This window comes from Pteronotus mesoamericanus, unplaced genomic scaffold (genome assembly GCF_021234165.1).
Source record: "Pteronotus mesoamericanus isolate MK-2021 breed Mesoamerican mustached bat unplaced genomic scaffold, CSHL_Meso_final contig_164, whole genome shotgun sequence".
In the NCBI taxonomy this organism is placed as follows: Eukaryota; Metazoa; Chordata; class Mammalia; order Chiroptera; family Mormoopidae; genus Pteronotus; species Pteronotus mesoamericanus.
Genome location: NW_026555065.1, coordinates 481,685 through 500,406, shown reverse-complemented (window position 1 = coordinate 500,406; position 18,722 = coordinate 481,685). Strand labels below are relative to the sequence as shown.

The window sequence follows — 18,722 nt, the reverse complement described above, 5'->3', positions numbered from 1 at the left end:
ATTTTCTTCTAAAATCTTTTTCTTTCATTTAGGTCTTTGATCAATTTTTGAGTTAATTATTGATTGTGGTATGAGAAAGGAGTCCAGATTTATTCTTTCATTTTATATGTATCAAGTAGTTCCAGCACCATATGTTCGAAGGACTATTTTTCATTAAGTTGCCTCGGCACCTTTATTGAAAATCAGTTGACTGTAAATGCCAGGGCTTATTTCTGGATTCTAATTTATATTCCATTGATCTATTTGTCTATTCTTATGCCAGTACCACATTGTCTTGGTTACTTAGCTTTGTAATAATTCTTGGGAAATGTGAAACTTCCAACTTTGTCTTTTTCAAAATTGTTTTGGCATTTCCATATGAATTTAAGAATCACTTGTCAGTTTCTGCAAAAAAAAAAAAAAAAAGGCAGCTGATATTTTGATAGGATTAAATTGAGTCTGTTGATCAATTTGGGGAACATTACCATCTTAACAATATTAAGTCTTTTAACCCATGAATAATGGGTTGTCTTTGCATCTATTTAGGTCTTTTTTAATTTCTTTCAGTTATGTTTTATAGCTTTCAGTATACAGGTCTTATACCATTAAATTAATTTGTTAAACTTATTCCTAAGTATTTTATTGTTTTTGATGCTGTTGTAAATGAAAATACCTCCTTAACTTCATTCTCAGACTGTTCATTGCTTGTGTGTAGAAATATAACTGAGTTTTTTTATATTGCTCTTATATCCTGCAACCTTGCTGAACTCATTACAATACTTATAATTTTTTTTAGCAAATCTTTAAGATTTCCTAATGTAAGATCATGTCATCTGCAAATAGTTTTGCTTTTTCCTTCCAATTCTAGATGCCTTTTATTTCTTTTCCTTTTCTAGTTGACCTTGCTACCCTTCACTATGATATTGAATAGAAGTGGTAAGAGCAGGCATCCTTGTCTTGTTCCTAATCTTAGGGGGAAAGCTTTTCATTTTCCATCAAGAAGTTAGCTGTGGATTTTTCATAGATGGGCTTTATTAGGTTGAACAAGTTCTATTCCTATTTTCTTGAGGGTTTTCTTATCATGAAGTTGTATTGGATCTTGAGAAATGTTTTTTTCTGCATCTACTGACATGATCAATGATTTTTGTTTTTCTTTCTTAGTGATTAATCTTGTCAGTTTGTACTTTTTAGTATTTGAAAAGAAGCAAATTTGGGCTCAGTGGAATTTCTATTTTATATCTCTAATGCCTATTATGTTTAATTTCCTACTTTGGGTTTATTTTGCTTGCTTTCCTCCAACTTCTTAGGTTAAGCACTGCCTTCTAATATAAGCAATTAAAGATATATATTTCCCTCTAAGTATTGCTTTAACTGCAGCTCACGTGTGCTATTCTAATTAATTTCTAATTTCCATTTTGATTTCTTATGTGACCTATGATTCCTTAGAAGTGTTTATTTTTTTAATTCCCAAATGTAAAATGGAGTTTTTGTGCTATTTGTTTAACTTAATTGATTGTTCTCTGAGAATGCCCTCTGTTATTCCAGTCCTTGGAATGTGTTCAGACTAGCTTTATGGCCTAACACATGATCAATATCTGAAACTATTGTATAATCTCCAATTGTCAGGGGCAGTATTCCATATAAGTCCCATAAGATCAAATATTTTTATATTATTACTAATTTTGTTCAACCTGATCTACCATAATTGAGATGTGTTCAAAATCTTCTACCATGATAGCAGGTTTGTGAATTATTCCTTATAGATAAATAAATTTTTACTTTATATATTTTGAGCCCCTGGGTTTGGTTTTTTGTTTGTTTGTTTTTTTTAGGTATATGGAAGTTTATACTTGTTATATCTTCCTGGTGAAGTAAATTTCTTATCATTTCATAGGAATTCTCTTTACGTCCAGTAATACTTTCTGTGTTAGAATCTGACACGGAGCCACCCCAGCTTGGTTGTTTTTGTTATTTTTCTGGTTTCTTCCTTTCCTTCCTTTGACTCTCAGCCCCCCCACCGACTGTATATTTTAACTGTGTCTCCTGTAAATGACATATTGTTGGATTTTATGTAGTTTGACAATATTTTTTATTTAACTGGACGGTTTAGTTCATTTATATTTAAAATGGGCATTAATATATTTTGCATTTATTTCAATCATCTTAGGTGCTTTCCGTTTGTCCTGTTTGTTTAGTTATCCTTCTTTGCTTTCTTTGGATTGACCTTTATATTGTTTCCTACCTTCCTTTTAACATTCTATTTTCCCCTTCAATTCTTTTGTAATTCTATCTAGAAATATGCTCTACATTTATTAGTTTAGTGGCTATTCCAGCTATTTTAACATGAGTTTTGTACTAATCAGGCTAGGCTATGCGGACTTTTAAAATTCCTCCAGATAGCTCAGTGACTTAACATGGCAAAGGTTTATTTCACACTCACATTACATAACTAAATGCTCAGTGGGGAACTGTGAGGGACCCAAGCAGATGGAAGACCTACTGTCTTGTCGCTGCACCGTCTGGAACATGTGGCTTCCTGGTTTACCCCAGAATGGAAAGGAAGTGCAATGTCTTAGGTTGGGTTCCCCAGAAACAGACTCTGAGCAAAGATTTGTGTGCAGGAAGTTCATCAAAGTGAGTACTCAGAAACAACACCTGTAAAGAAGCGAGGGAAACAGGTCTGGGTAGGAGAAGTTGTATTAGAGGCCTGGCTGATCACACAGAGTGCTCTGGAATGGGGTTTGCCCTTCAGACTTGTCCCAAATGAGAAAAGGAGGCCTGGACTTTGTAGCCATCATTAGTGAATATGTGCTGGGCATATATCATGGTCAAGGTAGTGGCCTTTGGCCAAAAACAATTCCCACAGAGGGAGGAGTGGCTTAGTTCCAAAGAGGGTAAGAGTTCCCTCCTAAGTGCATCATGATGTCTACTACAAGAAGGCATACTGCTTTTAACTGTCCTGGCCTAGAGATAATGTTTCTGGAACATAAACCAGAAATAGCCATATGGCCCCAAGCTAACTGCAAGAAAGCCTGAGAACTGTAGGAAGGTGCATGAGATATTTGGTAAGCACCAACTGTTTCTGCCATACCTAACTTAACTTCCTGGATCTGAGGACTGGGACTTTCAGCAACTCTGGAACTTTATCAGTTATCTCTTAAAATATCACAAAGAAGACCACTGTGCTTTTCTCCTTCTGGAGAAATATTTTCCATGTTTCTTACTTGCTCTTTCATATTTTCTCTCTCAGTCTCTTTGGACTGCATTTTGGATACTTTTGGGAGGATCTTTCAGTTGACTAATTTTCTCTTCAGCTGGGTCTAGTCTGGTGTTTATTCTTCGATGACTTTTTATTTCAATTATTTTTTTAATCCTCATCTGAGTATATGTTTATTGCTTTTAGAGAGAGAGGAAGGGACAGAGAAAGAGAGAGAAACATTAATGTGAGAGAAACATTGACCCATTGCCTCCCACACACACTTCAACCAGGGACCAAACCCACAGTCTAGGTATGTGCCTTGACTCAGGATAGAACCCACAACCTTTTGGTGTAGGGGATGATGCTCCAACCAACTGAGCCACCCAGCCAAGGCTATTTCAATTATTTTAATTTCTAAAAGCTATATTTGGTTCTTTTAAAATTTATTCATTTCTCGTTCATATTTTTAAGCTTTTTCTTTAAACATACTGAGCATAGTTATTTTATATTTCAATTTCTGTTCTTTGAGCTCTCTTTCTGTCCTCTACTGTTTTTGCTGTTTCTCATTCATGGTGTTTTGTTTCCAGGTATGTCCATGCTTCTATTAAAGTAGAAACCCTTCAGAGGCAATTTGCATTTGCTTTTGTTATTTACCTGAGGGAGCTTCAAAACTTTGACCTCTGTTTATAATCAAAGAAGTAGTGTGAATTTGGATCAGAAACCCATATGAGAACGAGCCGATGATTTGGAATTCTTGGGAGAGATTTTTTTCCGAAGAGACAGCTCCTCATTGTCTCCTTCTGCTTAGTGGGATTGATTTTGCATTCAGTTATCTCTAGAGTTCTAACCTTCCTTATTGGTGAGGTCGCCTATTAGATCCTCTGTCTTTGATGGACCTTAGGTTTCATCTCTTACTTACAAAGTCTGACAGCAGAATCTCTGGTTGTGAAAGCAGCTTACCTCATGGAGTCCCTGGTTTCTTTTTGTCTGGGGGCTTTGTGACTTCCCTGCTTTTGTGCTTTCTTGCATTTATCCAGTGTACGATGCAGACTTTGTCTAGCATTTGAATTGTTTTAGTCAAGAAGGATCCTTTATGACATCTAATCGATTATCATTTTGCCAGAGCCAAAAGTTCCAGCCATTCTTCCAGGTCCTTCTTTCATCACTTAGGGTCTAGTGATCTCTTTGTTTTGAAAACTTTGATAACACTTAGCATTTCCATAAAATGTCTATAGCAAGCTCTAGTTCCAGTAGGTTGGATGTAGTGGAGCTGCCATAAGGATTTGCTTTCCAGCAGACTTCGGTGGCATCTTGATTCTGCTATTAATTATGCCGTGGGTACTTGTTTTTTTTCTGGGGGTGGGGCAGCGGCGTGAGTGGTGGTGGCTGCAGCAAACAAGGCATGAGTTAAACTCTGCCTGGGAATTGATCCGGAGCTGCAGCAGTGAGAGCACCAGATCCTAACCGCTACGCCACCACGAGCTAATTATGGCTTTGGAAATGTCATCTCTCTGAGTTTTAGCTTCCTTGTCTATAAAATCAGGTTGACAGTCCCTACCTTGCAGTGCTCTCATGATGATCAAATGAAACAGGGTCTGCCCCTAGCATGTGCTGGGTCCTAATCCAGAGAACAAATAGAGGCTACAGACCATATGTCTAAATATATAAAGGTTACAAACGGCGCTAACAAACAGATGAAGCTAGCAAATAGTTATATAAAATGGTTATATTACTACCTTGACAATATCCCCTCATAACGACAAAAAACAATATATAAAGCTCTGATTTTTATATAAAGTGAGCAAAATATCAAAGATAACTAAATTCAATTATTGTTGCACATCTGGATGTTATAATGATGGATTAGTGATGTCTGGATGAGTAATAAAATAAAAACATACATAACTTATAAATTATTACATGTTTATTACATAGTTTTCTTGCTTTTATTTAAGCAAAATTATGAGTTGTTATAATGAACGTTATCACATAATTTGTGTTTGATTAACAGTGATACCAAATCACACCACTATTCTTGAGTCATTGAATCTTTGTTTGTTTGTTTTTTTAAATTACTTTCATTTCGAAGAAATTTCTGCTGAGTTTCAGCTCAGTTGTGCTGAGGTAAAACCGGAATTACCAAAAAATATTCTTAAAGTCATATTTAGAATGAGAAACAAACTATAAATTTTACATATCAACTTTAAACATTGTAATGCATAGTTATAATTTAGAAGAAAATTAAGTATTTTAATTTCATATGGATCACTTTTTTATATAGCTCTTTTTTCTCTCAATATCTAGATCTATACAGTACTGATTTCATTTTGTTTTTTCAAGAAAAAAGATATAAAGAAAATTGAAAATAGCATTCTTTTGCTAAGTGAAAAATATACCTCAATTTATAATACCCAGAAAAATTATCTGTATAGAAATTACCTTCAGGATTATTTGTAAAAGGTGAAAGATTTATACGATCTGAAGAGAAACTAGAGTATAACTTCAGGATTATTTGTATGTGAATATTTTATTTCATAGCTTATAGATATTTTTGTTTCTTCTTTGAAATTTTATTTTATCTGAATGTCATTTTTTTTGTTGTATATTTCCCATATGGCTCCTTTGGTTTAGAAAAGTCCTTTATGCATTTAAAACGATAACTACATATTTTTAATCCCTTTAAAAATAAAATAGCCAAATCTATATTTTTTTGTAGGTTTTTACTAAAACATAATAAATGTCTGTGGAGAGCTCAGATTCAAAATTAGTGTCAATTTCCACCAAAAATGGGATTTTCTCTATATTCAAGGACCTTCTGTTATTTCACTGATTTCTGCTAGTCATCTTGTATCTTGTCTAAATTAAATCTAAGTGTTTAGTGGCATTTATCTGACATTCCCATTGTGTGACTAAGAATAGTTTACGGTCAAATTTGTTATGCATTTCCTTAGTATGTCCCATATTGAAGAAGATTCAGAGAATGTCCTACATTATCTTCAAATTGTTCCAAAAGAAGTCATCAATTCTCCTAGTAAGAAATTGAAAGCATGTGCTGCCCTTTCCAGCTCTAAGATTGTTTTTGGATTTTTGGTCACATTCTGACCTTGTATTAGTTTTCTATTGTTGCCATAACAAATTACTGCAAACTTGGTGGCTTAAAAAAAGAAGATAAGTTTATTGTGGGTCTCCTTCGACTAAAGTCAAGGTGATGGAGGTTCTGGGGGGAATCTGTTTCCTTGCCGTTTCCAGCTCCCGGAGACGACCTGCGTTCCCTGGCTCCTGGCCGCGTCCTCCCTCCGCAAAGCCAGCAATGTTGCCTCTCTCGACACTCCTTCCATAGTCACATTTCCCTCTGCCTCTCTTCTTCTGTCTGCTCTTCCACGTGTGAGGACCCTTGTGATCAACTGGGCCCACCTGAAAAACGCAGATGCTATTCCTATTTTAAGGTTAGCTGATTAGCTACTTTAATTCCATCTGAGACCCTAACTCCCCTGTGCCCTGGAACCTAACACAATCATGAGTTCTGGCGTTTAGGATGTGAACAACTTTGGGGGCCATTTCTCTGCCTACCACAGACTTTCTAATCAGGTTATATTGTTACCACAAGCTTGCCCACGGCAGATTTTTAAATCAATGCCTATAATTGAAAATCATTTTCCTAGTTCTTAAATCAAAGACTTAATCTTTACAACAAATGTAAAACCGATGCAGTGCTCCATTGTTTCAGCTTCCTCATGTTCGTCTTCTGTAGGTCAGCTCTCTATGTAATGCTAGTCACTCAGTGGGACCTCCCTCCCAGATACCCCCTAATGAACTGAGTAATATTTACTTTTTAAAGACACCTTATGTCTTTTTTTCACTTTGTTATTTATTAAATTACAAATATACTTTAGATGCTCCATCCTGGATAGTAATAATTTGTTTCATTGCCTTTCATCCTCCTTATATTTTTGGACAGGGGAAATTTACCACCATCTTTTACAAACACTATGTTGCTTGTACAAAAAAACATCCTTACTGGATGTTGAATAGTTATTTTGTAAATAATATCACACCAGTGTTCTAAATTAGCATTTACCTATAATGGCTTAATACCAACAATGGTCACCTATTAATTCAGCATATTTACAATTCAGGTAATTGCATATGACTTATGTGCAAGTGATATTTAATCGAGAACCTAAGCGTTCTCTCCTGCCAGGACCAAGCATTGTCCTGCATGAGACAGTGCTTAGTGTCCAGCCCCGTGCACTGCGGGCACTCACTAAATGACAGGTTGGAACTGCTGCTGCGGCAGCCTGTGCCCTGCCTTCTTCCCTCCCCACTCTCTCTGAGCTGCCTGCCTGCAACACTTCCCTGGACTCCTCACTGGTCTCTATCTCCTGCCCCGGCTTTTCATGCCCAGGTTTTTGGGTTCATCTTGTCCCCCTTACCTAAGGGAACCTCCTCTCTTGTGATGTACTGGATTCTAGGCAGGGAGGCAGCACCAGGATGTAGAGGCAGGAGCCCAGGTTGTGAAGCTAGAGGCAGCTGCAGCGTCAGCATGCCCGGGGAGCTTGTGAGAAATACAGACTCTCACCCCAGCCCCACCCAACAGCAGTAAGACCCCCGGGTGATCTGCAGGCAGCTGCAGAAGAAAGTTGGAGAGGCCCTGGCTGAGGGACTTTGTCACCTAACCTTACCACTTTTGTGTTAGGCTGCTCGGACTGCCATAACAAAGCACCACAGGTTGTCTGGCTTAAACAACAGAAATTTATTTTCTCATATTCTAGAGGCTGAAAGTCCAAGGTCAAAGTGCCAACATGGTTGGCTCTCCTGAAGGTACCTCCTTGGCTTGCAGAGGGTCACCTTTGTCACCTTCTTACTGCTTCTTCATGTGGTCTTCCTCTGTTCACACACACCCGTGTCACCATGTGTCCAATTCCCTCTTCCTATAAGGGACACTGGTCAGATTGGAGTAGGAACCCCGCTAGTGGCCTTGTTTTAACATAATCACGACTTTAAAGACCCTGTCTCCAAATACAGTTACATTCTGAAGTACTGGATATTAGGGCTTCAACATAGGAACTTTGTGGTGGACACAATTCAGACCATAACACCACTTTGAAGAAGAAGAAACTGAGGCTCAGAGACGTACGTGTCAGTCCAAAATCACCCTGTAGGCCAAGAGACGAGAGCTTCACCTCCGACAGAGCCCATCTGAGCAGCAGCGATGGCAGAGTCAGAGGCTGGGGAGATGGAGTCTGATGTTTGCATCTAAGTTCGCGCTTTGCTCCCACTATTTCTGGGATGTTGGATACTTGCCTTAACCTCTTCAGGCCCTAGTTCCCTTTTCCATGAAATGGGGACAATAGAAGGCTCCCCCTCACAGAGCCATGGGGATGCCATGCGATTTGGACAGGACACGCAGGCTTCCGCACTGATGGCACCTGCAGCCTCCTGACCCCGCTCTGCCTCTCCCCTTCACCTGCTATTAAAATCCACTTATTTGCCACCAGCCAGAATGCCCGATTATTTTCCCCAGGTGATTTGCAATTTAATAGCTAGAAAAACCAAGGGTTTAAAACTGTCACGGTGGAATGTCAGGCATCAGCTGGCAGGTGCACCGGGTCTTTTGTGGAAGGCAAGCCCGTGGCCGGCACTAAAAGGAAAACCTGCTGACGTGCCCTTCCACCCTGGTGCCTGGGGCTTCTCACTTCTAAATAATAGGCTGTGCACAATTTGATTTCATTTCACTGTAAATTGCCCAGCCTGCAACCAGGGATGCAAGGCAGAGTCCTACAAATCAATTCTGCTGTGCAAATAAGCTGGCGCCTGCTAACCTGGGGGTGCTTAGAAATGAGGTCCCGCTACAGAGCATTAAGGCAATGATTGCAATTTGCCTTTTGGGGTCAAACTGGGTGTGAATACAAAATTGTTTTCAAATGTTTCGTTTGTTTAGATTTATGTAGCATGCACTCTGTTAAGATCTACTCTATGCAGAGTAGTGCTTTGCCAACGCTGGCGTGCGCAGATGGGGAGAACGAGCCCCCTTCCCCGGGCTCAGAGGGGGCTCGGTACTGGCGTGCACCTGGCAGTGTGACCTAATACATCATGGGGAACGGAGGGCCGGGCCAGAATGTCACTGTTCTTGGACAGAGCGACTCTGTCTTTCATCTGTCCTTTATCCTTCTGTACTTTGCGGGGAGGGGGCTGCTTTAACTCCTGCCCCCATGGCAGGGTTCGTGTTGGCTTCCCACTCACGTCCGGCATCGGGACAGCAGCTCAGAGGGCTCCGATGATAAGCTACCTCTCCAAGTTTGGGCCAGATTCTTCAGTGTGGTCAAGGTGTCCGGTTTGTGTATTTCTTGGCCCTTCTATTCTCTCTGGCTTTTGACTATGTCAGCACCCTTTCTTGCCTCCTGAAATTCAGGACCCAAAGAGAAAAGGACAGTAGTCACGACACCTTGAGTCACCCTGGACAAAATGGAGGGGGTCTCCCTCTCTGGCTAGTGTCCATCCACGGCCCACCTGTGGTCCACTGTGTCCAGCTGTCCTGCAGCCCCACCTTGCTTCCTCCCTCTGTGCCCCATCGCGCATGCCCAGGGGTCTGTGGGGCCCTTGTCACGAGACCTGCTGCACAGGATCTGCTAAACTCCTCCACGGGAAGAAGTGCGTAGTAACCATTGCTTCTTTCTGGAGTCTTTGCATTTTAACAAGTGGCCAGTGCTTTAATTTAAAAAAAAGAATTTTTTTTAAGGAAGAAAGAAAGATATGTAAGAGGTGGAATGAAATATTCTACCCATAGTTTCTACAGGAGGGCCTTCTGAGTACATGCCAAGCCCGTACCATCCTCTCACATGGATCAAAGGCCGAAGGCCGTCGGCCATTCACCTCCTTGCCGGCAGCCCTGGTGGGGGGGCGGCTGCGAGCCAAATCCCCGCTGCCCGTCGGGGAAGCCTGGCCACTGTAAGCCAGGATGTCAGCAGAATTGAATGGTGAATCTGAAACTGGAACAAATCGCTTTAATTAGCTAAGACCCAAATCTAATTCAAATAATATTCCTTCACTGAACCGAACTATGAACCAACGTCATTATCCTCCTCCCCCGGACGACCAGTTTAACCCACAGTTGAACTAAGAAGGGGGCCTACTGACCATCCAGCTAGCTGACGCCTCCCGTTTCATAGGGGAGGACACTGAGGCCCTGAGGGGTGTGACCCAGCTCAAGGTCATGTGGCACCTTGGTGGCCTACATTTGACTCTTTACTCTAATAACCCCCTATTTCTCCTCTATTTCAAGTGACCTCTTAACATAGAACCTCAAGAGTTGGTACAAGTTATGCTCTGTAGTGTGTATTTTTGAGTTGGGATCCTCTCTAAGAAATTGGTAGCTCAAATGAGAGATGAGTGGCTCAGTTGGAATCCTCCCAGCCTGCCCTTCCTCCCACAGTCCTAGAAAATCAAAGAGAAAGACTTAAAATTTATTGTGACCTGATGTGTATTATGATTACTGATATTATCATTATTATTTGCCTTGGTTATCTACTCATTTTAAACTTACCTTTTAAAGGTTTTAACAACATTCACCTAAATCAGTGATTCCTAACTGGGGGAGATTTTACCCCCAGAGGATATTGGCAATATTTGGAAACAGTTTTTGGTTGTCACAACGTGGGAGGGGGGTACAGTGTATGCTACTGGCTTTTTTTTTAAGGTTTCATTGATTAATTTTAGAGACAGGGGAAGAGAGGGTGGAGGAGAAACATTGATGTGAGAGATAAACATCGATTGGTTGCCTCTCATACTTGCCCTGAACAAGCACCAAACCTGCAACCCAGCCATGTGCCCTGACGGGAATTGAACCGGCAACCTTTCATTTCGCATGATGCTCCAACTGAATCACACCAGTCAGAGCCTAGCACCTTTTAGGGAGAGGCATGGACACTACTAAACAACGCCGAGGACAGCCCCCAGAACAAAGAATTATCTGGCCAAAAGTGTCAATGGTGTCGAGATTGAGAAACTCTGATCCCAATCAACACAAAGGGGGAAAAAGGTGTCCTACAAATCCTGCTACCTCAGCAAATGAAACTCTCCACTTTTCTGTTGCCTCCCAATCTCTGCATGTACTGAAATTTCTGTAGTTCTTATAATCATGGCCGGAATACAATTTACACTCTACTCTTTTCACCTAATATTGCCTCCTGAGCTTTCATCCCTCTTGCCTCGGTGTCTTCACAATGACCATTTTTAATGGATGTAACGCAGCTCTTCAGGCATGTTGACAGCCCGTATTTTACCTGACAGCCCAAGTCTCTCATGGGGACTTGGCTACTGAGAGACATGCCACATGGGCTGTGTTGGGGAGAGTGGCTTATGTGGGTCTGCAGTGGCCAGCTCTCTCCTCTACCTCAGCCCGGGCTGATGCCATCATAGTCTTCATCATCAAAAGGCCTTTATGAAGCGCCTTGGTGAATATATTCAAGAGGGATCTTCTGCAGAGACCTTCCCACACCCCCCTAACATCTGGGGCATGTCAGCTCAGACAGACAGCACATATGTGAGCCAGCCACAAGGGCATTGAAGGACCAGGCTGTAGGCCCCAGGCAGAGGGTGCCAAACCAGATTCTTAAGCAATATTCATGACAAGAGTAAGTGTGTCTGAGAATGGAAGACAGACTGGATTTCTGAAGGGAGCCAGGGACTTGAATCCTCTCTGCCAGCTGGCTGTAGGCTTCTTCAAGGACGTGGGATTTTAGAAGCTATGATTGGGGGGGGGGCACTTTGACAGGGGTCGTGTTCCAGGCTCAAGTACTCAAGTTCTCAAGTGCACAGCCTGGGAGAAAACAAGATGCTACCAGAGATGTCCCTCCTGAGACCTCCCTACCACCCTCTTGTGTCACCTCGGTGCCCCTTTTTCGCCCCCTACAGGTGTTCCATGAGCAGGGCATCCTGTTTGGCTACCGACACCCACAGAGTTCCGCCACTGCCTGTATCCTCAGCCTCTTCCAAATGACCAATGAGACCCTCAACATCTGGACTCACTTGCTGCCCTTCTGGTACCTTCCAGCCCCCTTGACCAGCCATCTCATTCGGGAGCCCTGGGAATCCGGACCTTTTTGAAACACAGCTGGGGTTGGGAGGGCTGAGATTTGGGGGATTCCCAATGGTGGGTGGGTGTGGAGCTGAGTTGAGCTTTAGGTCATGGATTGTGGTAGGATTCGTGGGACTCCTGGTGGTTCCACAGTCTTCCCTGCTCCCCTGCTCCTCTGCTCCCCTGCTCTCGGGCCTGATTTGATCTTATCCCCTCCAGTCTTGAAGGCTTCCTGGGTCTTCCAGAAGCATTGGGCACAGAGCTGTGGGTGCCCCATAACCATTCTAGAAACACAGCAGCTGCAGGCAGTTGGTCAGGCAGCATTTGAATCGAATAGCTAAGATCTAAGCTCTGGGACGCACACGGACGCACGAACAGGAGTTGCAAGGAAGGTGAAGAGAGCAAGGTCCTTGCTGAGAAAGTAGGCGGGGTCCCAAGAGCAGCTCCACATACCTCGTGCTTTTACATAGCGAGGGGAGAGTGGAGATGAAGTCAGAGGCCGAATCATTGTATGTCAGCGCTGGAAGGACCTCAGAGGTCGTGCTGGCCACCCTCCCACTCAGATTGCCATGGGCAGACAAAGATGTGGCCCAGAGAAGGGGGGTGGCTTGCATACATTACACTGTCAGAGCACAGGCTGGTCCTTGGACTCCCCTCCAAATCATGTTGAGAAGCCAACAGAGTTTGAGGGACCCAGAGCGTGCGCAGGTTGAGATGGGCCCATAGAAGGCAACGTGCTCCATAAAGGCAGAGACCAACCTGGAGCCACAATGCAGGGAAACGTGCCCGAAACCTTCCCGGGGGAGGAGAGAGCATTCAGGCCTGTGGTGCACTAGGGCGATCTGTAAGGAAGCCTACATCCTGCTGACTGGTCGGGGCGGCAGCGAGATCCTGCCCAAGGAGGCTGTTTGTCATATTGAATGTAAGTAAACCTTACTTAGCAAAATCATTTGTTAGCAAAAAGTCTAAATGCTAACAAATGATAACTTGCAGAAGGGAACAGAGTCACCGTCTCCCCTGGCCCCTCTTCTCCCTGGAGCTGCCAGGTGACCTGCTTCTCGTGCATCCCCCCGGAGCTCTTCTAGAAATAGGGGCACCCGTGACATGTCCGTCGCCCAGAGCCTAGTTCTTCCCTTTGCCCCTCTTCCCCTGCTCTGCTTCCCTGGGGAGCCCTGACCACAGCCTCTCAGGCTTTGAAACAGCTGCATACGGTCCATTTTATGGATGAACCACAGGTGATTCAGGCTGTTTTAAAGTCTGAGCCGCTAGCAGGGGTGTCCAACCTGTGGCCCGCGGGCTGCATGCAGAACAGGATGGCTATGAATGCGGCTGAATGCAAAATCATAAATTTACTGAAAACATGATGAAATTATTTTGTGATTACATTTTGCAATGTATTTAATGTGTGGCCCAAGACAATTCTCCTTCCAGCGTAGCCCAGAGACACCAAAAGTTTGGACACCCTGCGTGCTGACCTGACCATCCTGGTTTGTGCGGCCTGAGCCCTGTGGGCAGACCCTGTGGGATGACTGCTTAGCCGTCTGACAGCTGAGCGGGCCTGCACGGCCAGGCCCGGCTGAACTACGCAGAGTAGCAGGAGGGCTCGGGAGAGCTGGGAGTAAGACGCCCTAAGGAAAAGACACTAGGGAATAATATCGAGGTGATCAAAGGATATGTTTTGAGAAACAGCAAATAGTTGAAGCTTCATTTCCGCTGGAACAGGATGAAAAAGATCCCAAGTACAACCAGAGGATTTAGTGATGCCCTTTGGGTTCCTGTATGAAAACCTTGTAGTCTCCTTCTCTGGGAGAGTTCAAGGGAAGGGGTCTGGCTCCTTAATGGTGGAAGCGGGCAGGTTGGGAGAGAGGACCCTCTTGCGTGGGGTTAGGCAGATCTGATGCAGAAGTGTGCAGTATTGCTGTGTGGAGATGGAGCCCAGAGACCCAGGCTCATCTGAGACTCAGCACGGGCCTTGGCCACTCAGAAAAGTGACTGCAGTGTTAGTGGAAGAATAGTGTGGGAGGGAAGGGCGGAAAACATCCGGCTAGTCACTGGACTTTCGGGGCCTCGCCTGGGGGATGGCTTCTGATTGAGGAGCCTTCTGTAAGGGGGACACAGACAAACCCCAGAGATGGTGACCAGGTCAAATGTGGATCCTGGGAGGAATGGTTGAATGCACTGGGGTTATTTCATGTGAAGTTCAAAGAGGTGGGGAGGGGTTATGAAGACTGCCTTAAGATATGTGATGGGCTTGTTTTCTACAGTTCTGTCTGGAAGGATTAGGGCTGATCAAATGGAGAGAGACTCCAGGGAGACAGGTGGCAGCTCAATGAAGAACTCTCTAACACTCAGAACTATCTTAGGAGGTGGTGAGCGCCCCATCCCTGGAAGCATGCAGGTTGAGGCTGGAGAATCACTTGGCAAGATGCTGTTAGAGGGATCTGTCATCACAAACAGGGAGAGAGGACTAGACTAAATAAAAGACTCTCTTTTTGCCCCTTCTGCTTATTTCCAACTAAAAAAGGGCCATAATCACCCTCCCTTGCTCCCAGCATTTCACAAAAGTGAGAACTTGTAGGGACTGGCAATCCCAGGGGAGCAGAAGGTAGAAGATAGTCAGGAGGGGAAAATAAGAGGAGCCCCAGCCACAGGGACTGAGTGGGCCATGATGTGTTCCAGGTTCTTCATGTGGAGGTTTGTGACTGCACTGCTTGTGATAGATGTCCAGAATGACAGCTACTCCTGGCCTCTGCTTGTGTACATGAGCACCAGCTGCGTGTACCCCCTTGTGTCCAGCTGTGCACACACCTTCAGCTCCATGTCCAAGAATGCCCGACACATCTGCTACTTCCTGGACTATGGCGCTGTCAACCTCTTCAGCCTGGGTACGTGAGTTCTTGCTCTCAACTTTCCTCTGCCAGAACTGAGCCATCTGCCCCTTCTCCTGGGAGCGGGGGTCACCACCAGGGCTTTGGTGGGCTTGAGAAGGGTTGCAGGAATGCAGTGCCCCATCAAGGTTCCCAATGAGTGTTTTATAAGCAACTTTATAATCTTCCCAAAGATGTGCTGGCAATACTCAACAACTGGTTCTCTGGGGACAAAAGCCCTGATTTGTGGCCTTTGCTGATTTGTCGTATAAATACTCCCATATGTTGTCAGACTTCAAGCCACCACCATGATGTCACTGAACACAGGAGTGGGGAGAGAGACATAGTAGCACACCATGACGTAGTAATTCCTCTATACTAACACAGTGATGGATTAATTGAATAGTTATTACTTTTGTTAATATGACTTACTTAATTGTAAGTTTACGTCAGTTAACTTTTAACAATGGCCGTGTCTAACAATGGGCTCGCAAGTTCTCTGAAACTAACAATCTGCTCTCACAGGCCAGGGTGGGCCAACGCACACATCAGTGCCGGTCTGCCTTGTGTCTGGCAGAGAAGTGGAGTGGTCCTGAACCCCATGTGTCCAGAGGCTGAGAGGAGTGATTTTCTCAAAGTGCCACAGGAACAGAGTGGAGAACCCCAAGCTAGTGAGGTTGGGTGTTGACACTTCTACCTTCTTATGTTTTCCTTTAACTACGATGTCCCCTCCTGCCGTCTCCTCTCCTCTCCACCATTGTGGGCATCCATCTGTCCCTTTGCCTCCCAGTTCTAGCCTCTTCTCCCTCCTGGTCCTGCTCTAGGTAGGAAAGCAATGGCATTGTCTTCTCTTCTCTAAGAGGGGGTACATGAGGACCCCATCCCTATCCCATTTCCTCTTTTTCTCCACAAGTTACACATAGACACACACACAGACATACCACATGTACACATATATACACACATAATACACATATGCACACACATGCACACAGGGTCTTTACTGCCTCGCCTCCCACTCCTCAGTGCTCTGCTGCCCAGCCCGCTCCATTCACTAAAACTGGTTGCTGAGGCCCCATCCTCTTCCTGACTCGTTGGGATCCGTGCAGCTCTGTGGACTCTTCTCTCCAGCCGTGGACGCAGGGGCCCCCTGTGCTCCTCAAAGCCCCCCTCTCTCCCTGGCCCCTGGTGCATCACTCCCTCCCCTTTCTCCATCTCCTTTGCTGGCTGGCCTTTCTCAGCGCTCTTCCGTATGTGGGTGAGCTCAGAACCGGCCCCCTCCGCTCTGACATGGCCCAGCTCCCTGGGTGATCTCCTCAGTGCCACACCATCCCCCAACACATCTGGGGGCGGTGCCCCCAGCCCCCATCTCTACTTTAAACTGCTTGCTTGAGCTCCATCCCTCGTGCTATGACCTAGGCTGTCCTCAGTCTCCCCAGCCCTGCCTCCAAGTCAGAAATCTGTAAGTAACCCTCCGTTCCCCCTCCCTCTTGCACCAGCGCATCCCACTTCTACTGTCCTCTCTGATCGGCATATTCAGTTGAGTGTCGTCATATTGTTCAAACGAGCTCTGCCCCACTGGCGTGGCTCAGCTCCTCATGCCTCCCCGCTGCATGTTACAACAATCCCCTCTCTGCCCCCCAAACCCAATTTCCACCCAGCTGCCCGGGGGAGGTCTCTACAACACCTCTGACCAGGGGACCCCTCCCACTTAAAACCTTTAAGGGCTCCCTCCTGCCTGGGATGAAGTCCAAACCCCTTAGTTCGGGAGCTCCCACAGCCCCGGATCGCCTGCCCAGACTCACTATGGCGAGGGCGGGCATACTGGAGTAATCAGCACGAGGCAGGCTCTGAGCTGAGCACCTGACACACACCACCAAGGGGTGGCGTAACACAATGCTTGGTGGCCCTCCTGTCACCATGCCTAATAGTTTATGCTCTTGGGCAAAGTTCTTAAGCTCTTCATTCTCAATTCTCTCATCCACGAAATTGGCACAATGTCTTCCTCATGGGAGTGTTGTGAAGATTAAACACATTTGGGAAGTGAAGCACTTTGGACAGTGCCTAACACTTCAGAAACATGGGAGGGTAGCCATTACCATGGTGATCTAGGTACCCAGACCGCAGTCCCCTGAGGTGGGGACCATCATTGTGCCCACACTATAGGCGAGAGTAATGGGGCCCAGTGAAGGTCAGTGGCCCGGGTCACACAGCTTGTCAATGGCAGAGCCAGGGCCCCGGGGCTGGACCCACCTCCATGCAGCTCTCGTCCCCAGCCTTGTCAGTGGTCCCTGCATCTCTGCTTCTCGCCGGGAATAGCTCCCAGAGGACAGACGTGTAGCTTTCACATTTGGCCTTCCAGCCAGCAGCCCAGTGCCTGACATGGGCGTTCAGTAAACAGGAAAGGGAAGCCCAGTGGTTGAGAGAGCCTGCGGGTTCCTCTGGGACACCAGCTCCGTGTCTACAGCCGCCTGCCCTCCACACGCTTCTCCACCCTCCAGAAACCCTGGGTCCCTGGGCAGCGGCTCTGCTCCCGCTTCCCCTGATCTCCAGCTGCTCCTCCCTCTACGCCATCTTTGCACTTTCACCGTCATCCCCACTCAGAAACCTTCCGGTTACACCTGACACTGATACAAAATACTATTGAATGTAAACTGTAATGAAAAAATTTTTTTTAAGAAAAGAGGCCCAACTGGCGTGGCTCAGTGGGTTGGGCATCGTTCCACAAAGCGAAAAGTTGTCAGTTCGGTTCCCGGTCAGGGCCCACGCCTGGGTTGCAGGTTCGGTCCCCCGTTGGGGCGTGTATGAGACGCAACCAGTCAACATTTCTCTCATGTCAATGTTTCTCTCCCTCTCTTTCTCCCTCCCTTCCCCTCTCACTAAAATAAATAAGTAAATAAAATCTAAAAATATATATGTAGAAAAAAAAGAAACCTTCTGGTTGCTCCCGATTTCCTGAAAGGTGAAGTTCACTTTCCATAGTCTGGCGTCCAGCACCATCTCCTGCTTCCCTGGGAAGCTCTCCCTACCCGCAGGCCCCTGACAGACTTCCCCACCTTCTAAGGCAGCTTCCGACACCAGCCCCGGGGCTGTACGCCCACCTGTCTGGAACACCCACCTCACACTGCAACCTGCCTGGAGGCTCTGGTCCAGTTTGCTTCTCACTGCAGTTCCTGGCAGGGTCTGAGGCTCCTCGCTCCTGTGCCACCCACGGATCTTGGCACCTGGGCCCCAGACAGCATGCACACAGCGAATGCGCCCTGGTCTAGTGTCAGGTGGAGAAGGGAGCGTGTCCCTCAGAGGAGTTCCCAGCTGAAACCCCGCAGGTGGCCTGCCAGAGTGGGAAATATTGTACCAGAAGGTGGCAGTTCTAGGTCCTTTCTGCCCATGTGACCCTGCGAACACCAGTTGGCTTCACTAGACTCCATCTGTCAAATGGGATCGGAGGCAGAAGTTGTGTGGCCCTGAGCCCTGTGGCAGCCTTGAACTTGAATTCCAAGTTCTCTGTCTTTGGAATAACAGGCGACCTAAGGCCTGACCCCTCAGGCCCTGGGCTGATGGCCTGTGGCTGCCCCTCCCAGAAGGCTGCCCGGCTCCTTCA

The 18,722-nt window shown here is 45.4% G+C and overlaps 1 protein-coding gene across 1 annotated transcript in view; it reads left to right on the top strand.

Annotated features, from left to right (window-relative positions):
- PAQR5 (progestin and adipoQ receptor family member 5) overlaps positions 1-18,722 on the top strand; it is a 67,509-nt gene that overhangs the window by 34,982 nt on the left and 13,805 nt on the right. Inside the window, exons 3-4 of the mRNA XM_054565673.1 lie at positions 12,092-12,219; positions 14,934-15,139. Coding sequence (XP_054421648.1) covers positions 12,092-12,219; positions 14,934-15,139 — 334 coding nt within the window. The remainder of the gene's footprint in view (positions 1-12,091; positions 12,220-14,933; positions 15,140-18,722) is intronic.